This window comes from Euleptes europaea, chromosome 4, assembly GCF_029931775.1.
Source record: "Euleptes europaea isolate rEulEur1 chromosome 4, rEulEur1.hap1, whole genome shotgun sequence".
In the NCBI taxonomy this organism is placed as follows: Eukaryota; Metazoa; Chordata; class Lepidosauria; order Squamata; family Sphaerodactylidae; genus Euleptes; species Euleptes europaea.
The window spans coordinates 40,904,677-40,917,549 of NC_079315.1; the positions used below are offsets into that span (position 1 = coordinate 40,904,677).

The 12,873-nt window shown below is 38.4% G+C and overlaps 1 protein-coding gene across 1 annotated transcript in view; it reads left to right on the forward strand.

Moving 5' to 3' along the window:
- The window catches only part of LOC130476168 (multiple PDZ domain protein-like), a 195,463-nt gene that overhangs the window by 71,975 nt on the left and 110,615 nt on the right, over window positions 1-12,873 (forward strand). The window contains exons 14-16 of the mRNA XM_056848044.1: window positions 6,504-6,653; window positions 8,905-9,093; window positions 11,027-11,236. Of these exons, the coding sequence (XP_056704022.1) occupies window positions 6,504-6,653; window positions 8,905-9,093; window positions 11,027-11,236 (549 nt within the window). The remainder of the gene's footprint in view (window positions 1-6,503; window positions 6,654-8,904; window positions 9,094-11,026; window positions 11,237-12,873) is intronic.

A 12,873-nucleotide genomic window follows, 5' to 3' on the forward strand; every position in this document is an offset into this window, starting at 1 on the left:
CAATTGCTTATCTTTATTAAATATATCTTTTAATTTGTAATACATGAACCAGTCTTTAATATTAAGTTCTTCCTTACTTTTTAACTCCCATTCTCCATCTTTAAATTTTATAATTTCACTATATCTATCCACATCTAGATTTAAATGACTTCCTCTCTTCATATATGCTTCTATTGGTCTAATCCATCCTGGAGTCCTAACTTCCAAAACCCTTTTGTATTTATTCCAAATTTGAAATAATCCTTTTCTAACAATATGTATATAAAAATCTTTATTTATCTTTTGCTTTTCGTACCATAAATATGCATGCCATCCAAAACACAGGTTAAAACCTTCCAATTCTAAAAGTTTAATATTATCTAATAATATCCAAGTCTTTAACCAAGTAAAGCAGGCTGCTTCATAATACATTCTTAAATCCGGTAACCCTAACCCACCTGTTTCTTTTAATTCAATTAAATTGTTATAGGCAATCCTATGTTTTCCCTTTCCCCATAAAAAAATTAAAATGTCTCTTCTCCAAATTTTAAATATTTTAACCCCTTTTATAATTGGTAAATTTTGAAACAAAAAAAGCATTCTAGGCAAAACCGTCATTTTAACCACAGCAATTCTTCCCCATAGTGTTAATGGTATCCTTCTCCAATTTTCTAAATATTTAATAATTTGTTGCCATATTTTAACATAATTATTTTTAAATAAATTTAAATTATTTGAGGTTAACCATATACCCAAATATTTTATTTTCGATTCAATTGAAAATCCCGAATGTTGTAATAGTTCTTGCTGCTGCAACAACGTCATTTTTTTAACCAGTATTTTCGTTTTATTTTTATTTATTTTGAATCCTGCAAGTTTTCCATAAACCTCCAAAGTTTTATTCCATTCATCAATTTGATTATTAGGATTAGATAAAAAACAAACTATATCATCAGCATATGCTTTTACCTTAAAATGATTTTTCCCAACTTTGTAACCAGTCAGTGTTACATTATTTCTAATCTTATTCAATAAAACTTCTAATACTAATATAAACAATAAGGGTGACAGCGGACATCCCTGTCTTGTGCCCCTTTGAATTTCAAATTGTGATGTCATGCATCCATTAATTAACAATCTAGCTGTTTGATAAGTATAAATTTTATCAATAGCTATTTGAAATTTTTTACCAAAACCCATATATTCTATTACTTTTTTCATAAATTTCCAATTTATATTATCAAATGCTTTTTCTGCGTCTAAAAAAATCATTGCAATAGATTCAGTAGTAGATTCTGTATTTTCTATAATATCTAACACCACTCTTACATTTTGATTAATTTGTCTACCTGGGAGAAATCCAGCCTGATCTTCATGTATAACCTGATTCAGTACAATTTTAAGTCTGTTTGCTAAAATAGCTACAAACAATTTGTAATCATTATTCAATAAAGAAATTGGTCTATAATTTTTGACATCCAACAAATCTGTGTTTAGTTTTGGTATTAACACTATATTTGCTTGTTTCCAAGTATGTGGGATGGAACCCTTCTGCAAGCATTGATTCATCACTTTCAGCAAATGTGGAGCCAATTGTTCTATAAAAGTTTTATAATAAATTGCTGTAAAACCATCTTCTCCTGGAGATTTATTTAATTTACTTTTTCCAATAACTGTTCTTAATTCCTCCATTGTTATATCCGAATCTAATAAATCTTTATTTTCTTGGGATAACTGAACCCAATCAAAATTATTTAAATAAACATCTATTTCCCTCTCTAATTCTACATTCTGTCTATATAAATTTGAATAATAATCCCTAAATGTTTCCATAATTTTCTGTTTTATCAGTTGTTATTTTCCCATCTTTCTTAATTTTCAATATTGGTAATTTACTCTCCTTAGATTTAATTTGCCATGCTAATAATTTACCAGGTTTATTGGCGTGTTCAAAAAATTTCTGTCTGTTAAACATTATTTTTTTTTCTATTTCGGAAGTTAATAAAAATTCATATTGAAGTTGTAGCTTTTTTATTCTTTCCAACTGTTCTTTCTTTAATACTTTATCTTGCAGTTTTCTAAGCTGTCTCTCTCCTTGTTTAATTTCTTCTAAGATCTTTCTTTTTTGCCTCTCCTTCTCTTTAAACCATCTTGAATTTTGCTGTATCAGAAGTCCTCTAATTACTGACTTACTAGCATCCCACACTATTTCATCTGATACATCTTTATCTACATTTTCTAAAAAAAAAATTCTGTATATCTACCTTTAACTTATGCACTATTTTCTTATTTTTCAGTAAGTATTCATTTATTGCCCATGGTTTATTTCTTCTATCTTCGAAATGAATTCTAAGCAAAAGTGCATTATGGTCAGACAATACCTTAGGTAAAATTTCCGGAGTTTCCGACCAACCTGTAATACTTTTAGAAAGCCAGAACATATCTATTCTTGAATGAGAAGAATGTCTAGATGAATAAAAAGTATATCCCTTTTTCTTACCATTTAACAATCTCCATATATCAAACATTTCCCATTGTTCAATAAGATTATTAAAAATACCTGGTAGCTTACCCTCACATTTACCCTTTTTCTTCTTTGAGGATCTATCCAACCTAGGTTCCATAACCCCATTAAAGTCTCCCATCCATATCATTTTATCAAACGCATATTCTGCTAGTATCAATGCTAAATTATCATAAAATGTTTTTTGATTAATATTGGGTGCATAAATACCAACTAACAAAATTTTTTGGATGCCAGCGACAATTTCCACCAAAAGGACCCTCCCTTCTCTATCCGTAAATACCACCTTGGGCTCCATTACTGAGGGGATATACATTGCTAAACCATTTATTTTTTTCTTCTCATTACATGATGTAAATAATTTGCCAAGTTTTGCATGTTCCAATCTTACGACATCCTTCGGTAAAATATGAGTTTCCTGTAAACAAAAAATATTAGCTTTTGATTTTTGTAAATGATAAAAGATTTTTTTCCTTTTGTTGGGAGAATTCAAACCATTAACATTCCATGACATTATTTGTAACATTTCAATATTCACTCGAACCCCTTTCTTTATTCTTTATTATTATTCTATAACCAATCCCCTTCATACCCTCCCCCTCCTCCTCCTCCAGTAATTTCACTGTTCAGCCATCTTCTTCCTCCTCCGGTGACGATGTTTCACCCCCCCCCACTTGCTTCTGTTGCTTTTTCTTCTTCAGGAACCTCTTTTCCAACAAGTTCTTTCGTTGTTTGTTGTGGTGGCTTGCGTAGATCCCCTCCATATCTTCTCAAAAATTGATCCGCTTTGACAGTGTCTGTGATCTTGAATCTTTTGGCTTTGTACATAAACGAGATGCCCTGTGGAAATTCCCATCGATGTTGGATTCCATTGTATCTGAGTCTTTCCACAATCTCTGCAAACTCTTTTCTTTTCCTCAGTAGTCGTCCCGGGATCTCCTTCATCAATCTCATCGGTATATCTTCAACAGTAAATGGTGTCTGATAGTGTTTATTCAAAATTAGATCCCGATGACTTCTGGAAAAAAATTGCACCAAACAATCCCGTGGAACTTTGTATTTGGTCGTGTATGCAGAGTTGACTCTGTAGGCTGTTATAATCATACCTTCCACAATCTCTTCCTCCTCCTGAAGAAAAACAGCCAACAGTCTTTTCAGATAATTTTTTAAATCTTTTCCTTCAATTCTTTCTCTGAGCCCGCGTATGCGAATCCAACTCTCTTTTATCTTCAATTCTAACATTGCTGTGTGGTCATCTCGTTTTTCTTTTCTCTCAACACCCGCCTCCATTGCCATCTCTAAGCCATCAACTCTTTTTTTAGTGTCTTTATTATCTTTTGAGTATTTCTTAACTTTCTCTTCCAATGTATTCTGTCTTACTGTCAAAGTTGATATGGAGTCTTGCAGCGCTGAAATAGCAACAGTATTTTGCCCAACCACTGCTGTATTTTGAAGCAAGCCTTGTTTGACTGATTCCACCTCCAGCTTTACAGATGTCATCTCTTGTTTTACTGAAGTCATTTCCTGCTTCATAGCTGTCATCTCCTGGAGGGTCTTTGCCAGCAACTCTTGTATAGAGTTCAATGTAGCATCAGATTTTTTTTGCCATCTTTGCTGTTACTGAGACCAATGTGGTTGGTGAAGAAACTGGTGAAACCACTGGACTAGGGATGGAAGCTCTTCTGTAAGGCAGCAGTGATTGTTGAAGCTGCAGCTGTTTAGGTTCTTTAATAAGTCCTTTGGGGGGTTTTTCTGAATCTTTTTTTTCTTTCTCCTTTCCTTTCTCCTTTTCCTTATCTCCCATTCCAACTTGCAACGGCTGTTTATAATCCAAAAGACAGGTAGAGGGGGAGAGAAGCTGTAATGTACATCCTCGTCTTAAGAGTCATTTGCCACTGAATGGTTATTCATTGCTCAGATAATTAGCACATTAGCACAAACTTGTTTATTCAGCTGTTTCCTGCCAGATTTAACACCTTCAAAGCTTTGCTTAGCTCAGATCAATCCGTTTGCCTGGCAAATCTGAATGAGTTTTAAGTGCGCAACAGCTGGCAAAAATCCAAGTTTCACTTTTAGCTCGTTAGTGAGTCTAGAATACAATCCAGCTTGCTTTCAAACTCTTCTTAGCACTGACAGACACCTCAGTGTAACTTATTTAAATTTGCTTCATAAAAGAAAAAAAGGAACCTTTAAATGAATCCAAGCCTCCCCTCCGTGCCGGCTCTTTAAAATGGCGCTCGCTCCTCCGCTCTCTCGTCCGAGCATTCCGTCGCCGCTACAGAGGCAACGGCCGCTCCCAGGATGAGGAGCCTGCCAGCGTGCCGATCAGCATCCCCCTCTTCCCCGGGGGCGCCGTGAGCCCGGTGTCAAGGGGGGAGGTTTCCCTCCCCCCGGGGCTACTTTCGAGCCGGAGGCTGCTTTGAAGGCTGCTTTGAAGGTTCAGCCAGGATCCGGAAGTCTCAAATTCCCTTTCCTAACCTCTTAAGACCTCAAAATATGGATGGAAGACAAAAGGTATTAAGGGGGGGAGGAAGCCGGATAGAAATTCTTTTTCCATTTGTCCCAACACATAATCGGGCTATATAACGTAGACCAAGGGGTTGTATTTAAATTCTTCCCTCTCTTATTTTGAAACAGTGCTTGAAGGCCACCTGCTTTTTCTAAATAATACAGATCCATATTTAACTTACTTCATTCTTTAGATAAAGAGACCAATGGAATACTATGTCTTAATTGATATGCTGTATAATATAATGTAATATTTGTTATACCCCAACCCCCCTTACCAGGTGCGCTATATCTTAACAACTTGGCAGATCTTGGATTTTTAACCTGAAAAATATAATGGTCAATTTGTTTTTGCCAATCCCTCAAACTTTTCTCCTCTATATGCCATGGCAGCACATAAAATAAATATGATCTCTTTGGGATGATAAACATTTTAACCCATGTTATGCGTGTGAAAATACTACTATATTTTTTCCCATTCCTTCAAATCATGATTTATTTGATTCCAGAGTACCCTATAATTATAATTATATACTTTATTCAAATTTTGTGGGATAGTGATCCCTAAATATTTAAAACTTTTTTTGCACCAGGCAGCTCTTGCAAAGGAGATTGCTCATCCACGTGGGTGAGGAGTTTTCTTCAAAAGCCCCATAAGTAGCTGTAGCAGTGGGTGTTTTTTAATTGCAGGGTATATCCATCCAGATGGGACTGGATAAATCCCATTTTTTAAAACAACCCTTCCAGACTAGTTTGGTCAGACCAAGTTGGCTCTGATTACACGACCCCTACCTCAAAAGGGGTCAACGATAGAAAAATGGCAGAAACCAGTCAAAGATAGAAAAATGGGAAAGCCCAGAGCTGGGCATCTGAGCAAAGATGAATAGCCGAAACCTGGAAAAACTGAATATCGCCTATTCAGCTTCGGGCAGATTCCCAGGTTTTGGTATTCGGTCGACCTAAAACCTGAATATTGCAAAAAAGGCTAATTTCGGGTTTATTTTTGTTTGGGTATATCAATATGCACAACCTTACACCAAAATGCACATTGGATTATGGCTTCCTATGGACAATAGCTGCACTTGGATGTGCATCCAAATGTACATTACAATGTGTGTTACAGCAGATGTGCACCATCTTATTATGCCACTGTGGTTTTGTTGCTGGAACACCTGCTGATTGGCAAGGTCATGGAAATGCAAACACTTTCATGTTATTTCAAGCAGCCCTTCCCCCAAAATTACTTTTTTGAAGCATGTGAAAAGATTTACAAAATTTGGATCCCTAGTATGACTGATCCCTTTTCTTTGTTACGTGAAATGTTTTTTCTGGTCCCACCATCTACATGTGTGGTATGTTGTGTATCCCATTGACAGAAATATATACACATATTCACAGTCTGGACTTTATTTTAGCATATATTGACTGTGTGTTTTTCCTTTAAAAGTGTCTCCTTAATGTCTTTATTAAATATTTTGTTTTCTGTCCACAGGTAAATGGAATATCTTTGCTTGGAGAAAATCACAAGGATGTTGTAAATATTTTAAAAGAACTTCCCATCAAGGTAACAATGGTGTGTTGCCGTGCAGCTGCTCCACCTATTAGTCAGTCCATATTGGATGAATCTCAGATGACAGAGCAGGTAATATAAATACATGTGTTGTGTGTGTGCTGTGCCTGTTCTATAGATTGGCCTATTGGGGCCAAACATGGATGAGCAATCAGGAGGCTTCCACAGAGAACAGGTGAAATCTACGCTTATTCTGCCTGTGAGTGCCCGAGCTGGTACGTGCTGTCAGAGCCATTCCAAGCACTCACCCTGCTCTGGCTTCTCCTTCTCTTATGGCCCCAACAAGGGACATAATTGCAAGGACATAATTGCCACAACAAGGACATAATTGCCACAACTCACTCCAGAACAGTCACTGGATAGCTGCCTTGGTTGTGTTTCTTCTCGGTTGCTTCTCCGGAGAGAAAGTGGGATCTTACAGCAAAGATACAGAGAAAAAATACAGTGATAAAGCTTTTCGCTCATAAGTTAGCTGCAGCCTTGTGACTTCTTTGCATTTGTAAAATGTGAACAGTGAAGAATCTTGTCACATTGTAAAGACATTTTTGTGTTCTCCTAACACTTGTGTCAGCTATTGGTTATATTAAAAAAACATACCAGTGTGGATTCCAGTCATCTTATTACTCTGGTTATAACAAAAGCTTCATTTATTATTAAATGGTTTAACATCAGTGGTAGCTGGTTGGGGTGGTGGCGTGCGGGAAATGGCTTCTGTCACTTAATGTCCCCTGTTCTGCTTCGTTGCCTCAGCAGCCATCGTTGCTTGAAGGAAGCCATTCTAGAGCGTAAAGCCTTGATGTAATTTAAGAGTTAATACCATTTATACATGAGCCCTGTGGTGCAGAGTGGTAAGCTGCAGTACTGCAATCTGCTCATGACCTGAGTTCGATCCCAATAGAAGTTGGTTTCAGGTAGCTGGCTCAAGGTTGACTCAGCCTTCTATCCTTCCGAGGTCGGTAAAATGAGTACCCAGCTTGCTGGGGGTAAAGGGAAGGTGACTGGGAAAGGCACTGGCAAACCACCCCATAAACAAAGTCTGCCTAGTAAACGTTGGGATGTGATGTCACCCCATGGGTCAAGAATGACCCAGTGCTTGCACCGGGGACCGTTACCTTTACCTACCATTTGTACAGAATAACTACAGTGGAGTATCCAAAAAACAAATGGTGGGAATGTAGACATCTTTGAAGTAGGGAAAAATAGGATCAGAATAATTCAGATAAATAGGGTTTTACTTTTTTAAAGAGTGAGTCCAAAGCACCATCTGGAGTCTTACATTTGGGCTTGAATTTGGAATGCTTGGTTTAAATCCCTACTTTAGATTCACAGGGTGACTTCAGTCAAAGTACTGTGGTTATTTTAGAAGTTCCCAAGGTCCTTGGTAGGCCCAGCAGGATTTTTTCCCCCTTTGAATGCCAGATCCATCTATGCTTTTGAAGCCCCCTTCAGTTTCAAAGCAGTTTGGGAGGCTGGCATTGAAGAAATTCAAGTGAAAGAAGGGCGTACTGAAAAAGCTGTACACTTATTCAGATCTAGACCAGTGTCTAAAAATAATAGTGATCTCCCTCCTAGTGTTTTTTTGTGAAGACAAGCAAGTTAGAAATTGTCTGGCATTTCGTGAAGCAGAACTACTGTGCAAACAATAAATCATAATGAATTTGGTTGCTGCAAAATACTATGGACGTAAATATCTAATTGAAAATAAAATAAAAATGTACATGTGTGTCTGCAGAAGTTTGGAATGCAGAGATGACTGGAAGTACAAAAACAAAACACTCTTCTGCTTCCTGTTCTCCACATATCTTTATGACATTTGAAATGAAATTTGTTCATGTCTTTTTTCTTCACTGCTTATTAGTCTATTCATACAATGAAAGCTTGTATAGTTGATGATTTCAGATGATAGAAAATGTGTAGGGAAATCACTCATGGCTTCCTGGTTAGCTTTTGCTCAATACTCAGATCCACATTTAGTCTGCAATACTGGGGGGGGGGATTAGTCCCAATGATTCAGTAGGATTGATGCCTATTTAAATATGTTTGAATCAGTTTGCTGCATTCTTTTTGGGTCTTTTCTTTGAAAATGCATATTTGATGTAGAAGTTCTGGATGGAGAAGTGTTATGTGATACTTTGACTTCCACATATTTTATAATATAGTAACATTTAATGCAATCTCTTCAGATTGTATCCTTAAATACTAATGAAATATAATCAATAATCTTTTCTAAGAAGAGTGGAATTTGTTGTAAATTTCTGTAAGTATTATTCTTACATATTTTTAACATATTTATTTCTTACGTATTCTTCTTAATTTTTTCTAGCCTCACATAGATCTTGGTGGACTACTTGGTTCGTCAGAGACAGATGATGTTGATTTGGAAATGGCTAATATAGGCCAGAACACTGATGATGCTCAGGGATCTTCTTTGGCAATGTGGGAAACTGAAATACAGCAAATTGAGCTAGAGAAAGGGAGCATGGGACTTGGCTTTAGCATATTGGATTACCAGGTAATTTTTGAATTCTTTATTTCACAGAAAGGAAATACATACTTCAGTATATTTTGTCCCCTCTTAAATAAAATTTGGAGGCAATGTAAAGACCAGATCGTATTGCCAAAACTGATTTTTGTTCTTTCATTCCAAATTGATTGTCTCATACCATGGATAAGAAAAAAAAATTGTGCCTGGAGAAAGCCCGTTATATAAAACTGCATTAACATCCCAGGCCTTTGATAATATGCATTTCATTAATCACCTAATAGTAGCATAACTCTTGATAAGATGACTATACTGAAGAGCATATTATAAAAAATTACAGTTGCCATGATAATCTTCAGTATTTAATTTCTTTTGAGGATAAAGTAATCTTCTTGGTACTAGTATCCTATACCCTACCCTTCTTATGACTGATGCTGTCCAACTTGATTTCCATCAAGGTGGGGCAGTGGGTGGGTGGTTGATGGCTAGATGGGCTTTTCTGCATGCTCGACACCCCTGATTTTCTTGGCAGTCGATCCACAATCATTGGAATCAGTCTGGGTTTGGTTCTTCCACACATCTGCCCTCTCTATGCATTTTCATAGTTGTGGAGTCAGTTTATTGTCTACTTGCCTTAAATAACCAGGTTTTTCAAGGGAGGGTGCTGTCATCATTAGTGTCCTCATCAGTGGTGCACCACACCTCCCCCTTTTTATTTTTTGTGCATACTTATATCAATATATTGATAGCATGGTTGCATTTTGTAAAAGGCACTAAAATATTGATATATGGGTATAGTGCTGTTCAGCAGGTTCTTTGAATTCCCAGCGCTCATTTTAAAAAAGATAAATGTCTTTTTCCTTATATCCCTGCAAGGTAAGGGACTAGAGGCTTACTTTAAAAAAAATGAAAGCTGGGAATTCAGAGAACCTGCTGGACCTGTCATTAAAAAGATATAGCGATATTTTAGTGCCATTTAAAAAAGAATAAAAAATGAAACCATTTGTCTTGAGGGGGCTGGAGAGGGAGTAATTTAACAATGACTACTATCTAATCAGCAAAAAGTGGGCTGGAGGTGGGTGGGACAAAGAAAGCCAACAGATGCCTTACACATGGGGGAAATGGTGTCTCAATTCAGCTCCCAGAAATAGTTTGGGGTAAAAGTGATCTCAGAAGATCTGAAAAAGGGAAACAAACAAACAAAAACTAAGTGAAAACTAAGGGCACAAAAATGTGTGTGGAAGTAAAGGGATAAACTGAAGTAGTATGGTGCCAGAATCCATAAAAAACCCTTGCGGAAAAGCCCAATGTGTAAACTATTAGTTTAGTCTGCATTACTTATTATGGACTTAGGGGTGGACAGTGTAATGTATGGGACTATATTGGAAAGAACATGTGGAGTGTTTTAATCACAGGTTTATAAAAAGGGCTTTGTAGTGCTTAATTCATAAATGGAGGGTTTTTGTCATTGATCAGTAAGTTGCTTCTCAGATGCACTTGAAGTGCTTTTCCACAAATATTTTAAAGCTTAAATGACATATTTTTACTGTTTTTTCAATGTTATATTTGGGTATGATTAAGTATTAATTATAGGGAGGCACTTATCACGAGAAGCCATTCAGTTAATCACTGCCTGGAATTGCCAGTCTTTCAGCATACCTGAACACTTTCATATGCCTGAGTAGGGCTAGAACGAAGAAATGTTTCACATTATTTGTCACAGTATGTTATTTAGTTCAACAGATAATACAATTTTAATTATGTTGTGTTTTCTTGTGTGCGTGGGAGCTCCCATGCAAGAATAGGATCACCAGTAATATTAGTGTTTGGGGAAAGTACATGTTTGCCTTGAAAGAAAATGATAAGGACCTTAGACACTGTCTTTCATGGTAAATCTTTGCGCATATCTTTACATTGAACGAATAACATTGGTTTTCTTCTCCTTTTACCCTTCTTTAATAAGGACCCAGTGGACCCTGCCAACACAGTGATTGTGATCCGCTCCCTTGTTCCTGGGGGAATTGCTGAACAGGATGGCAGGCTCCTTCCAGGAGACAGGCTCATGTTTGTTAATGACATCAACTTGGAAAACGGCAGCTTGGAGGAAGCTGTGCAAGCACTGAAAGGAGCACCTGTGGGAACAGTTAGAATAGGAGTCGCTAAGCCATTGCCTGTAAGGATGTTAACTTTATATGTGTGTATTTTGCTGTAGAAACTATACATGACACACACATCACTTTCTTACCAGTCAGTGACTCATCACTGTATGTGTGAACTGTGTGTCTGCATAAAGGGCAGCTGACTTATAGCAACCCCTTAAGGGGTTTTCAAGGCAAGAGACTAGCAGAGGTGGTTTACCATTGCCTTCCTTTACATAGCAACCCTGGAATTCTTTGATTATTTCCCACCTAAATACTAACCAGGGCTGACCCTGCTTACCTTCCAAGATCTGATGAGATTGGGCTGGATTGGGTCATCCAGATCAGGGCTGTGTGAAGTGACTCCATTGAAAAAGGCTGAGTTTGAGGTGATGTGAAGTTCTGTCTGTGGTGAGTCATCAGTGACAACTTACCGAAACGTGCAAGTCACTTCTCGATGCTGCAGTTTGAAGCTATGAACATGTATTTGTGAACTAATCCACGCTACCTCTAATTAGGGCTGTCGATTCGGTTCGTCCCAAACCGAAAAACAGCCGAATTTCCCCTGATTCGGCAGTTTTTAGTTCGAATGGAACTGAACTCAAAAAAACCGGGAAAACGGGGAGCCAAATTCAGCGAGTTTGGAGTGTTCGGCGAATAAATTCAGCAAATTCGGGGTTCGGTGCAGCAGCATAACCGTCAGTTAGTAAGCAGCATTCTCCCGCGGCCAATCGGTGGCCAAGCTGGGTCTTCTTCTTCAGTCACGATTGAGTGCATGAGCCCAGCTGCTGTGCGGCCCGGGGAGAGAAAGAGAGAGAATCTGTTTGTGTGTGAGAGAGATCCCCGTTGGGGGGGGGGGGGTGCGTGTGCACATTCGAGCCATTCCGTGGCTGCAGGGGGCGCATTTTTGGGGATAGAGCCCCCAAACTTTCAGCATAGCTTCAGAGGACCCTTTTTGCAAGAACCCCCAAGTTTTGTAAAGATTGGATCGGGGGGGCGAAATATGGGGCCAGGAAGGGGTCCTTAATGTGCATCTCTGACAATGGGGGTTTGCAATTAGCAGAGCTTGCCTCCCACGCCCAAAGCTCCCAGCCCCGACAAACAGCTGAGCTGCGGGGAGCAAGGGCGGGGCAGGTGCGAAGAAGATGGAACAGAAGACATCCACAGTAAGACCCATTTTGGGGCTTTTCTCTATAATTTTTCTCCTGTGTGAGTGTGTGGGAGGGGGGAGGCTGAGTCTGTGTATGTGTGGGGAGGGAGCAGTTTCTGTGGGGGGGGGAAGCCAAAGGGGGTTTCGCCCCTTCTGCCTGGGGGTGTATGCCCCCTCGAGTCTCTCTCTCCCTGGTTTGAGTGGGGGGGCTTCAGTTGTGTGTCCTCAGGTTTTCCCTCATTCATAAGATCGGTTAGGTCTATTTTGATGCTTGCTCAAAACTGTTTTTCAAATTGTGACTTAAAGAATGCATTTTCCTGGTCCCGAGTCCGATGCAAAAGGGGAAATTCCACCCCCTCCTGCTCCTTATGCATAGCTAGCGTGCTTCTGTCCCTTTCCATGGTTTGCAAACTCCCAGGCGTCACGTGTTGCTTTGTATGGTTGCAAACGTGTTGCTTTGCATGGTTTGCATGGTTGCAAACATGTTGCTTTGCATGGTTTGCAAACTTCTTCGCACCTGTC